Source organism: Vombatus ursinus, unplaced genomic scaffold (assembly GCF_900497805.2).
Source record: "Vombatus ursinus unplaced genomic scaffold, bare-nosed wombat genome assembly UNPS02000582.1, whole genome shotgun sequence".
Lineage (NCBI taxonomy): Eukaryota > Metazoa > Chordata > Mammalia > Diprotodontia > Vombatidae > Vombatus > Vombatus ursinus.
The window spans coordinates 35,955,264-35,969,776 of NW_020940360.1; the positions used below are offsets into that span (position 1 = coordinate 35,955,264).

The window sequence follows — 14,513 nt, forward strand, 5'->3', positions numbered from 1 at the left end:
TAGAAAGCCTTTCCTGATCCCCAGTGATTGGTGCTGTTCCTCTTTACATGTATTTTTAATTTATTTTATACATGCTTTTATACACACATATTGTTGCCTCTCCTGATCAGAACCTTTTGAGAATGGAGATTATTTCACTTTTTTTTTTTTTTTGGTGAGGCAGTTGGGGTTAAGTGACTTGCCCAGAGTCACACAGCTAGTGAGTGTTATGTTTCTGAGGCCGAATTTGAACTCGGGTCCTCCTGACGCCAGGGCCGGTGCTCTATCCACTGCGCCACCTAGGTGCCCCTATTTCACTTTTTCTGTATGATTCCCAGAGCCTAGTATGATGCCTGACACATAGTAGGCACTTAATAAATGCTTGTTGATTGACTTGTTGATTCCTTGTTAAAATGGAGAGAACAGCATTAAGTTGTTGTCTGTCATTAACATTTTAATGTAAATGAAGGATATGAAGATAGGAGGAGGGAGGATTGAGAAAACCTCCAAGCTGGGACAGAGGGAGGAGAATGAAGTTTTCCCTGGCAGTAGCTCAAAATGTGTTCAGTATTTTTATGAGAAATTAAACATTTAATGAGAAAGATTACAAATGAATACTTCTAGAATTCAAGCTGCTCACAAAGCACATGCGCTGTGTTGGCTAATGTCCTACAGATCACTCCAGTTCCTCAATGTTCTTAATTTTTTTGTGTCATAGACCTCTTTGGCAGCTGGATGAAGCCTGTATGCTATTTCTCCGAATGCCTTTAAACACAAAAAAAGAAGGATTACAAAGGAAGCCAATTATTTTGAAATCCAGTTATCAAAACATTTTTTTAAAAACATGGAACCTAGGTCAAGAACCTTTGCTCCGAGGGCATTTTCTGTACCACCAATTGGAATCAACTTGGGGAAGAGTCAGAAGACAATTTTTAGATGGAAGAGAGACCCTTAGAAATTATTTTCCCATAACAGATTCTGTCTCTTGGCTCTAGGTTTAGAATAGTGGGATTTGAAAACCAAGTTTATATTTCACTCCTGATAGCCAGTTATTCAGACACTTTTCAACATCTCGACCTAAGTTCAGATGCTGCCTCTGATATTTCTAGTTGAGTGAATAGAAGCAAGCCACTTACCCTCTGTGCATCTCAGTTTCCTCATCTGTAAGATGGGGATGACAGTATTTGTACTATTTACCTCACATGGTTGTCATGAAGAAAGCATTTTGTAATTGGAAGCTTGTTAGTATTCATTGCACATAGCACACACTAAATAAAGGTTGCTGAATTAGAACTTGGCAGTTCATAAAAGGGCTCTGAAAGGCATTCACCTAAAAAATGACTCTAAAGAAACACATTGGAGTTGGTAGTATCTTTGAAGAATGTAAAATGTTATTTCTTCAGTAGTTTAGTCATCTCAAATTCAAAATCAAATACTGAATATTTTTATTACTTACAGACTTCAATTAAAAATAATAGATTGCCAACTACATTGAACAATATTCTAAGGCCACCTATAAAAAGAAGCCATAAATAGTCTTCATAGTAAAATATCTCTATAATATTTTAGTAATAAATAAGCCTTACTGATATTTTATGAAGAAATAGGATTCTGCCAATGAAAAATCATGATGCTACATCATTTTGTAGTACAGCTTCTTTTCCACATCTATAGACCTTAGAAATCTGTTTGTGAATTTTTGCATATTTGTTTAAAGTCACAAAATTATTTACTAATAAATATCATTTACAGACATATTTATTAATTAATATGTTTGGCTTTAAATCAGAAAGCATTAGATTGAAAATTGAACTTCAGAGGATTGAAACTATTTGAAATATGGTCTGGAAAGTGGTATAGTAGTAGTAATGTTGTATATTGAAGTTCTCACTATCTAGTGACACATTACAGAAATGATTTCCCAGCATACTGGATTTTTGCCAAAATAGAGCTATCCTTATCTCCTATCTTTGGAGTCAAGTTCTCAAGGACTGAACCCCAGCCTACCTGAGCCAGAACCCTTTTGTGAGAACCACTCTCTTTCCCTCTTAGGTGATATGTTTTTAAGCTATAAATCTTAAAGCTACACCAAAACTTTTGTGACACTGTGTGTGTGTGTGTGTGTGTATCAAATATATGTGTTTGTATATATATGTGTATATATACAATATCCATATATATCTGTATATAACAATATGCATATATATCTGTATATATATGTATAAATCCTTTTATGTTATTTGTCCAAGATATCCCTGTATTTATCTTTATACGTATGTGTACATGTGTACATATAAACATATATGTGTATATACATACATATGTTGGGCCCAGAATAAACCTGGCATTGTAGCATGAACTAGAAGATGAAATTTAATGTGGATATATATATAATATCTTGAACTTAGACTTTTAAAAATCGACTTCATAAGTATAAAGTGTGGAATGAGCATGTCTAGACAATTCATCTGGGAAAAGATCTCTGAATTTTAGTGGACTGCATTAATATGAGGCAAAAGTATAATGTGGCAACCCAAAAAGGCTAATGCAATATTAGCGTGCATTAAAGTGGGGAGCTGGGGGTTGCCGGTATGATAATCCTGCTATACTTTACTTTGGACGAAGGATGACTGAAATGTTGTGTCCAGTACTGGGTGTCACATTTTAGGAATGATTTTAATAAACTAAAGAGCATCCAGGATGGTAGAGGACTATCCTTCACCATGCGATATAAAGATCTCTTAAAGGAAGTAGGGATGTTTAACCTAGAAAACAGAACATTTGTGGTGGGAGGGTGGGAAGGAAAGACATGATAGGTGTCTTCAGATATGTGAAAGTCTTTCCTGTGGAAGAGGAATTGGACTTCTTTTGCTTATCTCCAAATGGCAGAACCAGGAGTGGTGAGTAGAAGTGGAAACACAGTCAATTTTTAACTCAATATGAAGAAAAACTTCTGAGACTTATCCAAAAATGGAATCAGCTACCAATAGAGATAGTGAGGTCCCTTTCACTAGGAGGTCTTCAGCTAATGGCTGGATTACCATTTGATAAGTATGATATAGTGGGAATTCTTTGAGGTATAGGTTAGAACAGATGACCTACAAGGTCCATTCTGACTCTGAGATTCTATAATTCATATTCTGCGAATTCTCAGAAAATGCATACACACCAATCCATTGAAACCTGTAATTGATTCTTGTTCTTGATTCTTAATATTTATCCCATGTTATTCAATTTTTTAAAATCTAGTTGTTCTTATCCCTTTTTTTGGTTGTCAACTTCCGTATTACTCCATGTAAGTATCATTACTGCTATCAGACTCAAAAATCAAAGTACATTTTTATTTAGACAAAATTATCCTCCTCATTTTTAGGAATGACTTTTTGAGGAATTACCAAGAGCATTACCAAAAATTACCATATTTGTTATTGGGAAAGCATTTACCTTTGTAGAATTTTAAAACCTGGGGTAAAAATCTATCCCCAGTATAGTAGTCATCTTAAAGGAGAAATTATTTATCTAGGGTAATTATCTTAAAGGAGAAATTAGGTTAGGTTTAGTTTAGGCTTCATATTTTGGTTCCCTGGATGTGAGTGAGAGAATTCTGTGATGGGAACTATCAGTAGGGCTTCAAGAATTGAGCTTAATTGCATTTGACACCTAGAGAAGACTGAAATGTGTGTAAAAAGTAAACATATTGTAAGGTCATTCTGTGTAAGTCTGCATATAGGTTGGAAGCAAACTTGAGTTTTCAATTGTGAGGTCCTTTATGCAAGACACTCTTTCTTTTGCAGATCAACTGTATCGAGTGCATTAGTTTATCAGCCCCTTTTAAAAAAGAAAGTGAGAGCGAAAGAGGCCACAGCATTATCACATTTATATGTTTGGGATCTTTAAACCATATGGTGGTTTCTAATTAGAATACAAAAGATTCTGTGATGAGACAGATTTTAGACTAGCTCCAATCACAGCAGATGAACTGAAAGTTTCCTTAAATTTTCAAGGAGATTTTGAGAGAGAATGTGTGGTCTGTAATTGTCCTTTTCCTACACCCCTGAAAGAGGTCTGATAAAGTTATTGATGTGCAGATCAGGTTGGTATTTGGAAGCTAGTAATTTAATTCTGGAAATGTTTGATCAGCGCAGTCAGTCAGCTTGACTTGAATTTTTTTTTAAGCAGCTTCAATATTTAATTTCACATGTACCCTCTCGGTAGAGATTTCAAAGGATACTTCTCTAGATGTTTGACTGCCTTGTCTGTTTGCTCTTGTTTTGCATGTAACAGAGAGCCCGAAGCCTTTTTTCTCATTGTGTACACATAGTATTAATGGATTTACTCTGCCTGTATCTCCTCATTACTGGAAACAGCCAGAAGCACAGAAGTCTTTCAGTGTATGCAAATAAGGCAGAATCATCTACCTGAGAGTTAATATTCTCTGCTTTTAAGTGTATTCGAAATCTAATGTTTGTATTTAGAGCATAACATCCTGTTCTCCTTTTTTATGGGCAAAAAGCTAAGCGGGCTCAGGCAGCTGTTTGATGTTGGCTTCAAGTGTTATTAATTTCATATTCTATTATTCTTTTCACTGTAGCACAAGTGAAGCTGATGTGGAGGCTGTCATGGATAAGTTGTTTGATGAGCTGGCTCAAAAACAAAATGATTGTACGTAAGTTAATTTCTCTTGAAAGAGAATACATTTAGAACACAATGCCCAATCTCCACTGACCAATTAATAAGTTCCATTGCTGTATATGGGTTGATGCCACACTCAAGTGGCAGTCATTGTATCAGCATTTTGTCTAATTTATGTGTTGAATCATGTGCTATTATTCATCAAGCTATGCATTTCCTATCTGTAAGAGATGAATTTTATAGTAATTATCCAGACAAGATTGAGTCTTTGTTCATGTTCCCATAGTAACTAGACCAAGGATTCTAAAAGTGCAAGGCAGAGAGCTGAGGCTGAATAAAGCTTGTGGAACCATTGCAGACTGCACATTTGAAGAGCTGTGTGACAAAGTGAGTACCCAGTCAAATCTAGACTCATTGGCCTTTTCGCATTTTAAAAATACTTGATATTTTCCTTTTCACCTGTATCACATTTAAAACACTGTGAGCAAAGTCTAAATTAGCTTTAGAAGTCTCTACAAAGCAGGGGGCTCCCTGCTTTGGACCCACATCACTACAAAAATTCATACTTGGAATGCTTCAAAGCACTCCAAGTGCTTTGAAATGTAGAAATGCATGTCAAATGATCGAAAGGAACAAAAAGACCTTTTTGGTTTTCATATTCTCTTCAAAAGTCAGATCAAAACAAGGTTTTATCTCAAATTTTTAGGTAAGATTAGTATTTGAGAGCATGAATAAGAGTTGGCACTAACCATTCAGGAGAACCGGACTATGCAAACTTCTTCATTCAGCATTCTCATTGTCTTTCTATCATTCCCTATGATAGCAGGACTCTTCAGACTTCAGATCCCAAGAAAGTCACTTTCACTGAATTGTGACAGATCACTTGCTTAACAATCATAATAATAATAATAATAATAACAGCAACAACAATAATCCTAGCTAACATTTATCTAATGCTTACTACGCGCCAGGCACTGTGCTAAGCACCTTACCATTGTTATCTCATTTAATCCTCACAACAACCCTGGGAAGTAGGTGCTATTTTTATACCCCTTTTATAGATGAGGAGATTGAGGCAGGCAGAGATTCAGTGACTTGTCCAAGGTCACAGTGAGTAAGGGTCTGAGGCGGGATCTGAACTAGATCTTCTTGACTCCAGGCCCATTCACTCTATCCACTGCACCACATATCTGCATTGATTAACTAAGTCCCCCAATGTAATTTCCTCGTGCACAAGGGCTCTGTCTCTTACTTTGTAAACTACTCAGTATACACAGTAGAGGTTCAGTGGCCTTATTTGTTTAAAGTTGAGAGTTATGTACTTAAAATTGTGCATAGCCTTAAATAGATTTGAACCAACAGCACCATGCCAACGAGTCTCAGAAGCTAACTGTTGGGTAACCACAAAGGAACTGTTCTTCCGTAGAAGGAGAGAAGCCTTAGTTCACACCTGTTACTTGTTTTACAAAGAATTTCTTTAACCTTCACTGATTTAGTCTCTTTTACTTTATGTAAATGAGGTGACTTTTGAGCCATACAGCACAACCTACTCCACAGTAGATTGCTGTTACAGAACCAGGGAGCCAAGTCAACAAAAACAATCCACTGCCATGAACTTGAAGACCCGAAGCCTCCAATTTCCCGTGTTGTAATTGCAGAATGCAGAAAGTATCCAGCTTTTCATGGCCCTCAGACAAGATGGTTATATAGTTTTGCATTTCCATTAATCATGTGTGTCATTCTGGCTCTTGAGACCTCTCCTTGAGAAATCACACTGAGTCCCTGAATAGTCTTATGCTCCTGGGGAAAACTACCAGAGCCTTTGTTTAGCTATTGACTGATGGTTTCATTCATGAAATAAACTGTAAACAAGTCAGCTTATATCCAGAAGATGAAGCTCCTTCTGCTACCAGAAAAAAAGAAAGCCAATGGGGAGGGTGAAAGCTGATAGAATCTCTCTGTAATAAGGTAGAGATAGTCTCATTATGCAGGTAGTGGTTCTTGTCTAAGAGAATATGTGATTCATTAGTCCAATGATGAGCAGTGATTTCCTTTTTATAAGATATTTTATTTATATAGTTGAGGCCCAAGAACTTGAATTAGTCATTATTCCCTAATCAAGTAAAGAAATATTCTGGACCTGGGTGTAGAATAACCTCCCCCAAGAGCATTATTTGTCACAATTTTAAATGAGTAGGATTTGAAGTTCTCCATCACATTCAATTACTCCCTCCCCCTTTTTTTTCTTAGGGGGGAGGAGGGGAATGAGAATAAATGCATTGGATTACTACCACATTAGCTTTGTTCCTCTTTTGTAGCTTAGCTTATTCTAAAACCTCATACTTTTCTAATCTTGAAATTAAATAATTAAATCATTAAAATTAAAAATTTCAATTTTTTTTTGGTAACTGAATGGTATTCAGATTCTGCTACTTGATTTGGCCTAGAAACCTAGGTATTCTTCAGATCCATGTTAAGTATAGTTTTGCCAATATCAGAATACATGTAAATTTTTATTTTCCAATTCATCATGGACCAACCAGAATTTTGTGGTAATAATTATAAGATATATAAGGGTCACATTGGCTTTCTCATCATGTCCTTTGACTATTCATTCAAGTTTAAAAATCAGGAACTCATAAAAATCAAACAATTTATGTACTTTTACTCTGGAAACTGAGTATAGGAGGGAGCCTGGTTATGATCTCTTTCTTGGAATTAGCTACTCCTGAAATAGTTTGTAGTAAGTGTGGATGACAGAATATTAGAAACTACCGACTTTTCAGTTTTTCAGATGTTAAAAAAAATCCTCCTTTTTAGTTAATTTTTTTCCCTAGGAGATAGACTAATAATAGATACATATTTTTGTGTCCCTAAAGTTTAGCAATTACTTAAAGCAAACTTCAGTGTCGCAAAAAGTCATTTAAACCTCTTGCTCCACTAGTATGTAAAATATAAGTAGTCACAATTTTATTTAACTTATACTTAGCTTCTAATGCAAAGAAATCAAAATATAGACATTGGAATCAACAAAAACTCAAATGAATAGCTAAAAATTATAATTAAAAAAAAGAAGAAGATGATTTAGGATCCAGAACTTATAGTTAAACCCTGTTAGGATATAAGGCCTTGTCAGAAAAAAAAATGGTTTCTTAATTTTCTCTTCTTAGTCATCAACAGCTGAGGAAAATATTGCTCTTAAAGTACTTGAATCTCTGGCTCTTGTCTCTGAAGATACATTAAGATCCAACAGGTAAAGGCATTGTAGTAGCTGAACAGAATGGTTGCCGAATATGTAAAAAGAGAGCAAGTCTTTACTTTAGAAAGCCAAAAGCCTGCCATTAATAAACAGCTAAAGAAAATGAATGAATATTCACACCCACAAGGTGATTCTACCATTCCTATGAATCCTGTGAGTGTTCAACATATAAGGTTTGAAGAGTAGAGAACCTTCCACCTCAAGGCCACATGTGGCCTTCTAGGTTGCAAAGTGCGACCCTTTGACTAAATCCAAACTTCAGAGAACACATCCTCTTAATGAAAAGTTTTGTTCTGTAAAACTTGGACTCGGTCAAAAAGCTGCACCCAAGGGCCTGGAAGGCCACATGTGGCCTCAAGGCCACAGGTTCCCCTCCCTGGTATAGATTTTAAAGGGCACAGGTCAGGAGATAGTCAGGGCAATGCCCTCTGATCATCAGTTTGCCTCCTTGGCCATGGGTTCATCTGTCAAATCTAAATGTCACCTGAAGTATAAGAATAGAAGATACAGGTACCTTTGAGAGGTTGTTTTTGTTCGTTACTTGCCTGCTTGCTTGTTTGTTTCTGCTTTGGCCTGAGTGAGTGAGTGGTGGGGTAGAAAACTGACTTCCTTTGGGTGAGCTGTCATTACTTCTGCTTCTTTGCCATTTAGAAGCATGAGTGGAAGCTAATGAAAACATAGAAGGTCAGTAGACCTTTTTAGCCTGTCTTCTAGGATGTGTCATGTCTACTATATCGCTGAGAGAATGAGGTGTTGAAGTGTGCAGGATCCTCGGGTGGAATGCTCAAGGATACTCCCACAGGGATGGAATTACACGTGGAATTGGCCTATTGTACCATGTAAAATGTTGCACTAGGCCACCATGGCTGTGGGGAAACAGCTCGGGCAAATTGTTGCCATCAGCTTCTGGCACTTCTACCAGAACTCCAGAAGCCAGTGTGTTTGGTGGCATCATGAAAGAAAGGGAGCTGGGGCATCATAGGTCAGACTGACTTGTAAGGATGGTGATGAACAAAGTGTGTAACATGTAGGCCAGTGATTCTTAGATTTCAGGAGGTCTGTGAACTTGGATGGGGGAAAAAAGTTATGTCTGTATTTTCACTAACCTCTAACTGTAATTTAATATTTCCTCCAATTATTTAAAAAAAAACATCATTCCAGGAAGGGGTCCATAGGCTTCACTAGAGTGTCAGAGGGATCCATGACCCAAAAAAAGGTTAAGAACCCCTGATTTAGACAGAAAGGCCAGAGAGGAATTGTTAGCAGTAAACTTAGGGTATTAGGACTTTGGAGTTTTTCAACACTCATGTCTTTGTTATGATAATCTTGGGGTGTCCACTGGTGATCATGACTTGTGCCAGTTCAGGGACCTGAAAGATAAATAAAACAATAGTCTAGATCCTCTAGGGCTACCTGTCTATTTGCACCAGCTAAGGGAACTCATATTTCCCTCTCTATTGGGGAGAGGTACCTAGTGGCAAACACCCAGGATATAACGTAGTAAACCAATACTGTTAACCTACCATGGTCCCTAGCCCCTGTGGCTCACCAGCTTATGGCCTGGTAATTTTCCATCCTGCTTTAATACAAAGACAGTAGTTTTCTGATATAGTCAGTTATCTATTCCAATGAGAAATTGTTTTTTGAGCTAGAAATGCAAAACATTTAGCCTCAGGAATAGACCCCTTTCAAGCTGCTGAAGAAAAAGATAAAAGAATCTATAATGCAATATTCAAGCCAAGGATTTTGGTAAAAGTTTTGAGCATGTTCAAAAAAAAGCAGTTTCATGGTATCCCTTGGTGATCTTACCATATAAACTATACATATCCTTACTTCACCTGTCTCCCCAAGTGGTCCAAGCTTGGCTTTTGGCTCCTTTACCTAAGGGATGAACTGGATGCGTTAAGTATAGTGTTGCCCCTGCCAGGCCCCTTACCTGTCCTTCTTCAGAGCTGCTCACTGTTGGAGGCAATATGGGTTCTTTCTAAGCATGCCTACAGCGTGTACCTCAGTTCCTGCCCCTGAATATTGTCACGGTTGTCCGTCCCCGGTAGTGGGATGGAAAGGGCTGGGAGAGAGTCTGGATTCTAGTCCCATATCTGTCACTAGCGCTGTGATTTGGGTCAAGCCACTTAATTATGAGCCTTGGTCACCTAAATTATAAGATAAAAGGGATTGGGTTAGGTAACTATTAGGGTTCCTTCTAATTCTGAAAATCCGTCGTTCTATGTAAATAGTTTAACCAGTGTTTGGAGTGACTACTGTTGAACCAGTAGCCCCCAAAATTGCCCAGGAGTCAGGGAAATTGAATTAATAAATGAAGAAGAGCAGGCTGGGCAACTTTCAGAGCTGGCACATGAAAGAAGCCAGACATTAAGGGAATTAGACATGGAATTGGCCTATTGCACCCTGTAAAATTGTAATCTTCTTTGAAGTGTACTGATCCCCTATATACCTCAGAGTACATAACATCTCTTAGGGAAATGACTGTGAGCAGGAGGGACCATTGCTCCTTCCTCTGTTAGCTCACCTTTTCCTACTTCTCCCTGACCCTCCCTGTACCCTAACTTCCTTCATGCTCTATCCTCATTTCCTTTAACTGCTTTCCCTGGTTCCAATAGGAAGAGGCAGAGTTGGGCTCCATAACTAAGTGTACTCAAAATCAATATTCTAAGAAATGTAACTAATGTCAAATGAGTAGTGACATGGTGACAAGGTTAAGCAGGCCTTTATCATCTAATCATATAATCCCTTGGCTTTTAATGTAGTCTAAAATGCTTAATTAATCCTGCTCTAGTGTTACTTTTACTGTGGCCAGCCAAAGCTCAATTCAATTCAATAAACATTTATCAAGCACTATCTATGTGTAGAGTCCTAACTGGACCATGCTGGAGGTGCAGCTGGAAGTGCTAGAAAAGATGACAAGTTTAGATAAATGGGCCCTGTCTTCCTGGTACTCAGCTGTGACACAAATAGAGATAACTGTGTTGCCCAAGAATACATGATAAGTGTCTTCAGAAGGTAGAGGTAAACTACTGAGGTTCAAGGGGGAAAGGTCATCACTGACCAAGGGGATCAAGGAATACTTCATGGAGCAGGCAGCATTTGAATGGAGTGCTGAGGATTAAGTTTCTCCCTTGATGGGAACATTTATATTCCTCCATCAGGGATATTATACATGGAAAACGGACATTGGGAGTTGGAATTAGGTGACTTCTGAGGTCTCTTCCTACTCTGTGATGTTACCTCCTTAGGCTGATTTAAGCACATCTCTGACTAAGCTGTTCACTGCTATGCAGAACATGAACAGGAATCCCAAACAAGTTGAAATCAATGAGGTCCAGTGTCTCTCTGAGGAAGCCTTGTTGAGTTACAGCTGCTTATACAATTCTGTCCTTGACTTTTTTTCTCCTGTCTAGGATTCACTTAAGGCACCTAGCACAGTGCCTTACCCACAGTATGAGCACTTAGTAAATACTTGTTAAATTGAATGGAATAGAATTTTGTGTCACAGAAAGGCTTATTGGTTGTTTAAGGTAGCATAACATAGTTAAGTGAATGAGCTTTTATTTAAGGCTCTGGACCTAAATATTTTTATTTGAATGAAAGGATTATCCTATTATATTTTAACTGACTCCAGGAACCCTTCTCTGTGTCCTACAGGATAGCAGTGACTTGTTCACCAGTTTCATTGTGTGTCCTTCACTTTTACAAATTTAGGGACTAATTTTAACCAATTTACTCTAAGGTGATCAGGCCCTGAATAATTAACTCATGTTAACCAAACCCATAGGACTGCTTGACAAACCAGAATGCCAATCTGTTCATTTGCTATGGATGATATACATGGCTTAAGACCCAGTTTTGGTCATCTTCTGAGGGCACCCCTTCCTAGTGGAGAAGTCTACTCAGGAGACCAAATTACAGTAATTGGGCATTTTCTTGGAGAGCACAGAAGCATAATAAAGGGAGCTGAATGCTCTTCTTCATGTTTCTGTTAAGCTGGATGAATTGCCTTTTTCCATTCCAGGGATAATTATGCCCAAAGAAGCAGTATTAGTCATTGAGATGCAGGGAACTCTTCCCTGGACAGGGCAGCAAACACATTGACTAACACGACTCTTGATTTTTTTTCTAGACTGCACGTGTACCCTCAATCCTTCTGTTATAACATTAACCTTGATGATTTGGCGTTCAACCAAGCTGGATCACAGCTTTCCTAGGATCCTTAACATCTCAGTTATGACTTCAAAGAGACTCTAGCTCATAGGAGCATATGATAAAGTCTTTTGTTTTACCCTTATGAACATGGGAGAGAGATGTGGGTTAAATAGTAAATGATCAGACTCAAAAAATAATTACTAATGGCTCCATTTCAGCTTAGAGGAAAGTCTCTAAGAGGAATACCTTCAGGGAGCTGTACTATTATGACAGGTTTTCACTGACTTGAATAAAAGTACAGATTACATGCTTACCAGATTTGTAGATGAGAGAGAGAACACATTATATGACCAAGTCAGGAACCAGAAGGATCTTGACAGGCTAGAATATTGGCTGAATCTAAGAAAATAAAACTTAAATAATGATACTGCAAAGTATTAGAGTTGAGTTTAAAAAAAAATCAGTTTCACAAGTGTGAGGGGAAACACAGCTTGCTGAACAACTGTTCGTGTGAAAAAGATCTGGGGATTTTGTGACCTGCAAGCTTAATCTGAATCAATGGTGTAATTAATATTCTACCTAATACCTAACTTAGTACCTTGTACATAGTAGGCACTTAATGAAGATGTATTACATTTAAAGGAGTAAATTACAGCTTTATTTTCATCAGTTGCATTCTAGTTATACCTCAGGAAATTCTTTGAATCACCCCTGACTAAGACTGAGGACTTTTCATCAATTGTCTCTGGCCTCTTTGATTGATTGAATTTAAGAGATTGGTTACATCAGGATTTACAAGCTATATCCTAGGGTGTGTCATTGCTTCAGATGATAAGGATGAAAAGCTCTTAAGCTCTCAAGGATTCTGAAGATGTGATGAGTGAGTTGACCTTATCTGAATTTTCCTAGTTGAGAAATATAACCTGCTAAAAACTGCTTTTACAGCTGCTGACTGTACTCACAAATGACTTGCAAGAGCAATTTGTCATTTTGTCTTCAAAGTAATGAAAAATGTCAGCCACATGTATTTATAAAAAGTCTGACAATCAGGTGATAAAAATGCTAACCATTGATTTTTATGTGATTACTTTCCTTAGCTTGATGTCACTCCAAGAATAAGAATAGCTAATATTTATATAGTGCTTACTGTGTGGAAGGTATGGTGCTAAGCACTTTGCAATTATTATTTCATTTAATCCTCACAGCAACCCTGAGACGTAGGTGCTGTTATTATACCGTTTTTATAGATGAGGAAATTCAGGCAAACAGAATAAGTGACTTGCCCAGTGTCATGCAACTAGTAAGTGTCAGAGGGCAGATCTGAACTCGGGTCTTCCTGACTCTTGTCCCAGTGCTCTATACACTGTGTAACCTCGCTGAATGGGAATCCAAGGCTTCAGCTCAGTATCCAATCTTATATTCAATGGTATAAACATCAAATTTATAACTTTTTAAATCTCTGTGACACAGACAAGTATTAAAAAATATTTTCCATCAGGGAATTTAAAGTGAAACTCATTGATTGGGGCTACGAATATGAGTTTAATGGAAAAATCAATAAACTGAGAATCAAGAGAGCTGGGGTTCTAGTCTTGGTGCTGCCATCAATTAATTGTATAACTTTAGACAGGTCATTTAATTTATGTGGGCCTCAGTTTGCTAATCTATAAAATAAAAGAACTATAAACTCTAAGGTTCCTTCTAGTTCTAAAATTGTTTGATTCTACATGTATATGTATGTGTATGTGTATATTTATATATGTATATATACATATACATACACACACCTATATCTATCTACCTATCTATATGTATATATTGTATGTATATATGTGTATACATAATTCTGTGTTAAGGGTCTAGACCTATGATTTAATCAGTGTGTGAAATTATAGATGCAGAAATTTACATCACCAGTTCAGATCAGCAACTGGTATAACTTAGAGTCTTAGAGAATTGTCGGAACACCGTAGAGTGGATAAGTGACTTGCCCATGGTCAGTCACATAGCTAATACGTGTCAAAGACAAGATTTGAACCCAAACCTTCCTGATTCCATAGCCACTCCAACATGCTGCTTTAAGAGATTATAGGTTTTATATGTGTTGCATATATACATACATAATACATATACACATATATATGCACACATAGAATATACTGAATTGGTTGACAGGAGTTTCCAAATCTGGAGTTCCTCACATTGATGAAATCATAGGTCAAAATTCACAAACATAATTACACTTACACGGGCACACACACACACGTTATCTATTGAGAGTGACAGAAAAGGAGAAAAGGGAGGAAAAATGTTGGTCTCTGTTATTTGGCTAAGTAGTCACGCCTATTAGTATGTGAATGGCCTAAAGTCCCCTATGTGCCTATAGTAATGAATGAGGACTCTAATTTCCAGCTCCCAGACGCCAACGGCAACCTAAGAATCTTTTCAAGAGGAATCAGTTTAGAGTCACCGATTCATGGAT

At 37.3% G+C, this 14,513-nt stretch overlaps 1 protein-coding gene across 2 annotated transcripts in view; it reads left to right on the plus strand.

Moving 5' to 3' along the window:
* Positions 1–14,513, plus strand: part of AFG1L (AFG1 like ATPase) — a 176,142-nt gene that overhangs the window by 135,218 nt on the left and 26,411 nt on the right. For both annotated transcript variants that reach the window (XM_027856006.1, XM_027855997.1), the window contains exons 9-10: positions 4,571–4,641; positions 4,898–4,998. In XM_027856006.1, the coding sequence (XP_027711807.1) occupies positions 4,571–4,641; positions 4,898–4,998 (172 nt within the window). The remainder of the gene's footprint in view (positions 1–4,570; positions 4,642–4,897; positions 4,999–14,513) is intronic.